A 9639-nucleotide genomic window follows, 5' to 3' on the forward strand; every position below is an offset into this window, starting at 1 on the left:
TACGGACACGTAGAGACATGTACGGACACGTAGAGACATGTACGGACACGTAGAGACATGTACGGACACGTAGAGACATGTACAGACACATAGAGACACATAGAGACACATAGAGACACGTACGGACACGTAGAGACATGTACAGACACGTAGAGACATGTACGGACACATAGAGACACATAGAGACATGTACAGACACGTAGAGACATGTAAAGACACGTAGAGACATGTACAGACACGTACAGACACGTAGAGACATGTACAGACACGTAGAGACACGTAGAGACACGTACAGACATGTACAGACACGTAGAGACATGTACAGACACATAGAGACACGTAGAGACATGTACAGACACGTAGAGACATGTACAGACACGTAGAGACACGTAGAGACATGTACAGACACATAGAGACGTGTACAGACACGTAGAGACACGTAGAGACATGTACAGACATGTAGAGACACGTACAGACACGTAGAGACATGTACAGACACTTTGAGACACGTAGAGACATGTACAGACACTTTGAGACACGTAGAGACATGTACAGACACGTAGAGACATGTAGAGACACGTACAGACACGTACAGACACATAGAGACATGTACAGACACATAGAGACATGTACAGACACATAGAGACACGTAGAGACACGTACAGACACGTAGAGACATTGGTGATGATCCTGTGGACAAGGAGCTCAGAGACGTCAGGTGTGAAACTGAAGCTCAGTGGTCAGTGAGTCGGGGACCCCCTCACCTGATTTCTAACTTCAGGTTTTGGTCAGAAGAATGAAGCTCGTGTTAGTTTGGGATGTTTCCTGGGTTTGGTTTTCAGGCCCCTCACAACAGAACGACCCTTCCTCTGTGAGAGAGCAGAACCTGTCGACGCTCCTCGTCACATGACTCGTGTGTTTACAGAAAATTGATGCTTCTGTTGTTTCCTTCTGTTGTCTCCTTCTCTTTTTTCCTTCTGTTGTCTCCTTTTCTTGTTTCCTTCACTTGTTTCCTTCTCATGTTTCCTTCAATTGTTTCCTTCACTCTTTTCCTTCTCTTGTTTCCTTCACTTGTTTCTTGCACTTGTTTCCTTCTCTTGTTTCCTTCACTTGTTTCTTGCACTTGTTTCCTTCTCTTGTTTCCTTCCTGTTCTCCTTCCATCCTGAGCACACAGCCGCCCTGTGTGAACAGGTGTATCAGCTGTGTCAGTGATGAAGGTGTGTGATCCTCTGGAAAAACAGAATCAGTGTGAATGACCTTCATTCTCTGTTTACCATCATTCACACCCTTCATTCAGGTGACCTTTGACCTCTGCCCTGTACCTTGCTCTGTGTGTGTGTGTGTGTGTGTGTGTGTGATTTCTGCGTATGGCGAGCGCTGTGACCTCACTGCTGAGTGATGCGCTCAGAACCAATAAACACTCTACCCTTTTTTACTCTACCTCAGGCTCCGCCTCTTTGTGCAGTCAGAGCTGCTGAGTGTGTGTGTGTGTGCGCGTGTCATAGAGTGTTTATGACATCACATGGATCAGTACTTTCTACCTGTCTCAGGAGCGACTAACAGCTGAAACATTTTCACGTCTTTCTCGTCTTTTCATTACACTTCAACATATATTTCTTCAACATGTAGATCCTGACCAAACACCTGCAAACAAACACCTGCGAACAAACACCTGCAAACAAACACCTGAGGACAAACACCTGCAGTACCTGTTGGTTCATTGCGTCAGTCAGTCTTAATGTTTAATGTAGCGTCAGCAGCTGCAGTAATAACACAATGAGCAGCAATGAATTTGACGTGTATTTTGATTTTATAGTTTGACTCATGTCCCATCTGTTAACATGGAGGAGGCGGGCTTTATGAGCTATACTGCAGCCAGTCAGCAGTCTGTGGTTTAAACAGGAAGCAGAAACACTATCTAATTGGCTCACCTCTTATGAATTGCAGACAAATTAAACATTTACAGCATTAATTATTCACTTAAACAAACAGCAGATCTAACTTTGTTTTCAGGGCCTTATTGTGACACCAGGGTCAGTATGTACTGTCTACACTCTGAAATCCATGTAGGACACTGAGCTGGTGGTTCCCGACCGTTTGAATGTAGAGCATGCCACGTGACATCATTCCCTGAGTATTCTTAATGTAAGAAATGTAAGAAAGTATTTATCAATAGAGGAAAAGACTCTCTGCCATGATGACAGGTGAACATAATGTTTCACCTGACCCTGTGTTCGGCAGGAGGCAGCTTCTAATGTTATCATTATAAATGTTTATATAGAGTCTACGGTCGGTACAGGGTTCTTCTGTCCTCTTGCTCGCTGTTGTAGTTCTGTAATGACGCCCTCGCGGTGCTCTGCTGCTCCCTGGTGGCCGACTGCAGCAGCCGCAGCAGAAGAAGGTGTTTCGGAAGTGGACGCGGCAGGCCGGAGAGGAAACGGGCGGAGTAGGAGATGAAGCTCCGGGACTATTAGCAGGACGGATTGTTATTCACGTCTACACCACCTGAGGACTGTTCACAGGTGGAGGAGTCTCTGTGTGCGCTGTATGCTCATCAGGTAAGCCCGTGAAAACAGACAACATCACGATAGCTAGTTAATGTAGCCAGCTAGCTATAAGGTGTACAGCGGTCTGCTAAGCAGCTAATTAGCTCTGTGGTTTAGATTGCAGTCTATTGTCAGAGAAACACCGACCTGAGGAGGAAAAGAAAGCAGCATTATTCACCGTACAGGTTAAAGTGACGTCAGAGGGACGTATTGGTCTGTGTTCGGTCTGTTTGCCAGCTGTTAGCTGTTAGCTGTTAGCTGCTGTTATAGCAGACAGCTCTTAATGAAAGAGCGTTTGTTTGAAGAGGAGGCTGCCTGCGTGGCCACAGACTGTACAGAGAACACACAGCAGCTTCATGTAGCTGTTAGCATGCTAATGATTACCCTTTATCTTTATCATAATAGCGGCTGTATTAGTGTTGCAGTGAGAGCCTCAGGTTAGTAATGTTACCTGTTTAAGCATGTGACATGGGGAACGTCACCTCTATAGCGACGTTAGACTGTCAGTGTAGAGGACTGCAACCTCATCTGACCCCCTCTGCACCTAGCAGGACTACATGTCCCTCTCCTCCCCCTGCAGACAGACAGGTAGACAGGCAGGTGTGATATTATCTACCTGACACATGACGTTAAACGCAGCTCAGCTCTTGTTTTGTCCACAGTCTGATGGATCCTCATGTTGGACAGGCTCCAGCTGAGCTGCAGTTCTGGGTCATCGTCTGCCTGAGGGGAGCAACGAGAGAGGAACTGACAATTATTGACACAACACTGTTCATCTCTCTCTCCTTCTCCCTCTCAGCCCTCCCTCCTTTCTGTTTCTCTCCTTCCAGGTGACTTCCTGTCTGCTCACATTGTAGCTCTGCCCCTCAGTGTGTCTGACGGGGCAGGTGGGTGTGCGGGTGACAGGGAGCCGTAGGGGCCATGTATCAGGGGTGAGGGGGATCACACACAGCGTCGGGTGAGGAGGGGGGAGATGAAGCTCAAACAGCGCGTTGTGGTGCTGTGTGCCGTGCTCCTCCTGCTCGGCCTCGCCAAGATCTTCCTGTTGGACGGAGGCGAGGGCTCCGCCGCCAGCCGCCGGGACTTCCGAGCCTTCCGCAAGGTCAGCATCCAATAAGCTGCCACCATTAGCAATCGCCACCATCAGTCAGAGTATACAATAATTTTGTTCATTATCAATCAGACAGTGACATCATCACAATGTGTGTCTGTTGATGATGTCATCACATCAGGTGCTTTACATGGTGCAGGGAGCAGTGACTTGCTGCAGGAGAGCTGTGTCATGTACCTACCTCAGTATCATTGTGTGTGTGTGTGTCTTTGTCCCCTTCTGCAGATGGAGGCTGGCCTCTCTCTGTCCCGGGGGGCTCACCTCACCCACACCCTGCAGTCTCCATGGGAGATAGCGAGTCAGTGGGTGGGTCCGAGGGAGGTGTACCCCGAGGAGACCCCCGAGCTGGCGGCGGTGCTCACCTCCCTCAGCTCGGCCCGGATAGAGCGTGCTGATGTGGGCTACAAGGGCACGCAGCTGAAGGCACTGTTGGTGCTGGACGGGGGTCAAAAGGTCGTCTTCAAACCCAAGAGGTCAGACCAGTCAGTGTTCATGTGTTCATGGGTTCATGGGTTCATGTGATGAGTGATTCACCTGTTTCTGTCTCTCAGGTATAACAGAGACTACGTGGTGGAGGGTGAACCTTACGCAGGCTACGACAGACACAATGCAGAGGTGGCTGCTTTTCACCTGGACAGGTGTGTACACATCATCATTACAGTGTCTGACAGGCAACCTGTGTTAGTGGGCACTCCCTAAAATCACCTGGATGGTCGTGGTTTGCAGGATGTGGTGGGGCAGGCTTCAGCGTCCTCTGAGAGACCAAAACACAACCTGAGACAGCTCCCACACCTACCTGAGACAGGTCCCACCCCTACCTGAGACAGGTCCCACCCTTACCTTAGACAGGTCCCACCCTTACCTTAGACAGGTCCCACACCTACCTGAGACAGGTCCCACACTTACCTGAGACAGGTCCCACCCCTACCTGAGACAGGTCCCACCCTTACCTTAGACAGGTCCCACACCTACCTGAGACAGGTCCCACACCTACCTGAGACAGGTCCCACACTTACCTGAGACAGGTCCCACCCTTACCTGAGACAGGTCCCACCCCTACCTGAGACAGGTCCCACACCTACCTGAGAAAGGTCCCACACCTACCTGAGACAGGTCCCACCCCTACCTGAGACAGGTCCCACCCTTACCTGAGACAGGTCCCACACTTACCTGAGACTGGTCCCACCCCTACCTGAGACAGGTCCCACCCCTACCTGAGACAGGTCCCACCCTTACCTTAGACAGGTCCCACACCTACCTGAGACAGGTCCCACACTTACCTGAGACAGGTCCCACCCCTACCTGAGACAGGTCCCACCCTTACCTTAGACAGGTCCCACACCTACCTGAGACAGGTCCCACACCTACCTGAGACAGGTCCCACACTTACCTGAGACAGGTCCCACCCCTACCTGAGACAGGTCCCACCCTTACCTGAGACAGGTCCCACACTTACCTGAGACTGGTCCCACCCCTACCTGAGACAGGTCCCACCCTTACCTGAGACAGGTCCCACACCTACCTGAGACAGGTCCCACCCCTACCTGAGACAGGTCCCACACCTACCTGAGAAAGGTCCCACACCTACCTGAGACAGGTCCCACACTTACCTGAGACAGGTCCCACACCTACCTGAGACAGGTCCCACACTTACCTGAGACAGGTCCCACCCTTACCTTAGACAGGTCCCACCCCTACCTGAGACAGGTCCCACACCTACCTGAGAAAGGTCCCACACCTACCTGAGACAGGTCCCACCCTTACCTTAGACAGGTCCCACACCTACCTGAGACAGGTCCCACCCCTACCTGAGACAGGTCCCACACCTACCTGAGAAAGGTCTCACACCTACCTGAGACAGGTCCCACCCTTACCTTAGACAGGTCCCACACCTACCTGAGACAGGTCCCATCCCTACCTGAGACAGGTCCCACCCCTACCTGAGACAGGTCCCACCCTTACCTTAGACAGGTCCCACACCTACCTGAGACAGGTCCCACACCTACCTGAGACAGGTCCCACCCTTACCTGAGACAGGTCCCACCCTTACCTGAGACAGGTCCCACCCCTACCTGAGACAGGTCCCACACCTACCTGAGAAAGGTCCCACACCTACCTGAGACAGGTCCCACCCCTACCTGAGACAGGTCCCACCCTTACCTGAGACAGGTCCCACACTTACCTGAGACTGGTCCCACCCCTACCTGAGACAGGTCCCACCCCTACCTGAGACAGGTCCCACCCTTACCTTAGACAGGTCCCACACCTACCTGAGACAGGTCCCACACTTACCTGAGACAGGTCCCACCCCTACCTGAGACAGGTCCCACCCTTACCTTAGACAGGTCCCACACCTACCTGAGACAGGTCCCACACCTACCTGAGACAGGTCCCACACTTACCTGAGACAGGTCCCACCCCTACCTGAGACAGGTCCCACACCTACCTGAGAAAGGTCCCACACCTACCTGAGACAGGTCCCACCCCTACCTGAGACAGGTCCCACACCTACCTGAGACAGGTCCCACCCTAACCTTAGACAGGTCCCACCGCTACCTGAGACAGGTCCCACCCCTACCTGAGACAGGTCCCACCCTTACCTTAGACAGGTCCCACACCTACCTGAGACAGGTCCCACCCCTACCTGAGACAGGTCCCACCCTTACCTGAGACAGGTCCCACACTTACCTGAGACTGGTCCCACCCCTACCTGAGACAGGTCCCACCCTTACCTGAGACAGGTCCCACCCCTACCTGAGACAGGTCCCACACCTACCTGAGAAAGGTCCCACACCTACCTGAGACAGGTCCCACACTTACCTGAGACAGGTCCCACACCTACCTGAGACAGGTCCCACACTTACCTGAGACAGGTCCCACCCTTACCTTAGACAGGTCCCACCCCTACCTGAGACAGGTCCCACACCTACCTGAGAAAGGTCCCACACCTACCTGAGACAGGTCCCACCCTTACCTTAGACAGGTCCCACACCTACCTGAGACAGGTCCCACCCCTACCTGAGACAGGTCCCACACCTACCTGAGAAAGGTCTCACACCTACCTGAGACAGGTCCCACCCTTACCTTAGACAGGTCCCACACCTACCTGAGACAGGTCCCATCCCTACCTGAGACAGGTCCCACACCTACCTGAGAAAGGTCCCACACCTACCTGAGACAGGTCCCACACCTACCTGAGACAGGTCCCACCCCTACCTGAGACAGGTCCCACCCTTACCTGAGACAGGTCCCACACCTACCTGAGACAGGTCCCACCCTTACCTGAGACAGGTCCCACCCCTACCTGAGACAGGTCCCACCCCTACCTTAGACAGGTCCCACACCTACCTGAGACAGGTCCCACACCTACCTGAGACAGGTCCCACACCTACCTGAGACAGGTCCCACCCCTACCTGAGACAGGTCCCACCCTTACCTTAGACAGGTCCCACACCTACCTGAGACAGGTCCCATCCCTACCTGAGACAGGTCCCACACCTACCTGAGAAAGGTCCCACACCTACCTGAGACAGGTCCCACACCTACCTGAGACAGGTCCCACCCCTACCTGAGACAGGTCCCACCCTTACCTGAGACAGGTCCCACACCTACCTGAGACAGGTCCCACCCTTACCTGAGACAGGTCCCACCCCTACCTGAGACAGGTCCCACCCCTACCTTAGACAGGTCCCACACCTACCTGAGACAGGTCCCACACCTACCTGAGACAGGTCCCACACCTACCTGAGACAGGTCCCACCCCTACCTGAGACAGGTCCCACACCTGCCTGAGACAGGTCCCACCCCTACCTGAGACAGGTTCACTCCACTGACAGAGAATGATGTGTGTGTGAAGTTACAGTCAGGCTGAGTTTAATCTGCAGGTTCACACACACCTCAGATCACAGGTTAGAGAGGTTACACAGAGAGAGACGACGACATCACACACCAGGAAGTCACTCTGTGAGGCTCCGCCCGCACAGGAAGTACTGTACTTGGATTATGGAGCAGGATTACTGTTTATCCTCTGACGGCGATGTCTCCTCTGGGAGCACCAGCCACAGCGATAAAAGACTTCCTGTCAGACTTCCATCTCCCTGAGTTGCGTTGTTTACAGTCCAACTGAAACTTTAGAGTGGGGATGGAGTTGGAGTTGAGAGACGACGTCTAAGAGCAGATTGTTAGCTGTTAGCATGCTATCGTCTGTTTATAGAGATTAATAAGAAGGGATGGTGTTACAGTCGCCTGCTGATGGTGATCGGTCAATGTTACCCGACTACAAACAGAAACCAGAACCTTCTTTATTAATGCAGAATCTGTCACTTGAGTCTGTAGTGATCCTGCTCTGTGTGCTCTGCAGGATCCTGGGCTTCAGGAGAGCGCCTCTAGTGGTGGGGAGGTTTGTGAACCTGCGGACGGAGATCAAACCTGTGGCCACTGACCAGCTGCTGAGCACCTTCCTCATGCAGGGTCAGTTTGTCTGAGTGACACTGTACCTGTCTGTCCTCTCTTCCTGTTCCCTCTCGGCCTCTGTTACCTGTCTGTCCTCTCTTCCTGTTCCCTCTCGGCCTCTGTTACCTGTCTGTCCTCTCTTCCTGTTCCCTCTCGGCCTCTGTTACCTGTCTCACTCTCAGTGGGCACACAGACAGAGCAGCACCTGTAGGTCCTGTGTGTAAGGGTGTGATACAGTCTCATCCTGTTGGCTTCAGGATGTTTGTCATTAAGGAATCAATACAAGCCGACGATTAAACCATAGAAGAAGAGATGGCTGGATGTCAGGTCTCTAATTCGATGTTTCCTCGCTTGAAGTGGAATTAGTTCTGGACCTGCCATATTGAGGACCGTCTCATGTGTGCTTGGAGGAGCGAGGAAACACGAGAGCGGCCTCCACACAAGTCTTTCACTCGTTATTTTCCTGAAACCTTTCTATAGTTTATGAGTCCATAAAAGTATTTACTAAGTAATTATAATCAGATGATCAGTCGGCTCACTATAAATGCAAATAAAGAATAAATAGCTTGAAGCATGTGCCAGTAAAAAAGGTGTGTATGGTTCTAAGCGGGAACGCAGCCTGTTGTTCATGTGCAGGTGTTTGTTTAACAGGTGCTGTTAAACTGTGTGTTTCATTAGAATGAATAGGCCTACAGTAGGCTTCACCTGACTGACAGCTGATCCAGTGATGATCCTGTGTGTGTGTGTGTGTGTGTGTGTGTGTGTGTGTGTGTGTGTGTGTGTGATAATTGTGTGTCTTTTGGAGGTGTGTGTTTAATGTGATCACTGCTAACACATGGTACCCGCGGGGTCTTAAAAACTTGAAAAAGTCTTAAATTTAATAATCGTAAATTAAGGCCTTGAAAAGGTCTTGAATTTTGTTCACAGGTCTTAAATGTCGTTCTCAAAAGTCTTATTTTCCCTCTCTTACTTACATGATGCATGATGCGCACACCCTGCACGCTTTACAGCAGTGAAGTTATTGTTCGCGCCGCTTCAGTCAAAGATGCTATGGGGAAGTGCCGGTTCAATCCGTTGTGGCTACATAAATACAACTGGGTTCAGCCTGTACCGGGTAATGAATGGGAAGCTCAATGCAGTTTGTGCCGTAAGCGTTTCAAGCTCGGAAAGATGGGACAGTTGGCCTTGGACTCTCATATGAAGAGCGCTAAACACGTAGCATGTGCGGCCACTCGCCAGAGGCAAGCGCCAATATCTCAGTTCTGACAGCATTATATTGCATTATTTCATTCATATGCATGCCAGAAAAGGTTGGTCTTAAATTTCACAGGAAGTGGTCTTAAAAAGTCTTAAATTTAAGTTGAAGAATCCTGGGGGTACCATGTAACAGTGCCACGTTGACACCTGTCTCATCTCTCTGAGACTGACAGTCATTTCTCCTCCTCCTCCTCCTCCTCCTCCTCCTCCTCCTTTACCTCCTCCTATTCCTCCTCCTCGTCCCTGCAGGTAACAACTCCTGTTTCTATGGG

The 9639-nt window shown here is 51.3% G+C and overlaps 1 protein-coding gene across 2 annotated transcripts in view; it reads left to right on the forward strand.

Annotated features, from left to right (window-relative positions):
- The first annotated feature begins 2446 nt into the window (after positions 1–2446).
- The window catches only part of fam20b (FAM20B glycosaminoglycan xylosylkinase), a 9478-nt gene continuing 2285 nt past the window's right edge, over positions 2447–9639 (forward strand). Inside the window, exons 1-6 of one of the 2 annotated variants that reach the window (XM_069680199.1) lie at positions 2447–2559; positions 3347–3649; positions 3884–4131; positions 4210–4296; positions 8019–8128; positions 9617–9639. The exon at positions 9617–9639 is cut by the window's right edge and continues 149 nt beyond it. In XM_069680199.1, coding sequence (XP_069536300.1) covers positions 3521–3649; positions 3884–4131; positions 4210–4296; positions 8019–8128; positions 9617–9639 — 597 coding nt within the window. In that variant the 5' untranslated portion in view covers positions 2447–2559; positions 3347–3520. The remainder of the gene's footprint in view (positions 2560–3346; positions 3650–3883; positions 4132–4209; positions 4297–8018; positions 8129–9616) is intronic. The other variant, XM_069680200.1, reaches the window with a different exon arrangement.

Source organism: Semicossyphus pulcher, unplaced genomic scaffold, assembly GCF_022749685.1.
Source record: "Semicossyphus pulcher isolate SPU_LCO1_2020_fin unplaced genomic scaffold, fSemPul1.0.p SCAF_4, whole genome shotgun sequence".
NCBI classification, from domain to species: Eukaryota; Metazoa; Chordata; class Actinopteri; order Labriformes; family Labridae; genus Semicossyphus; species Semicossyphus pulcher.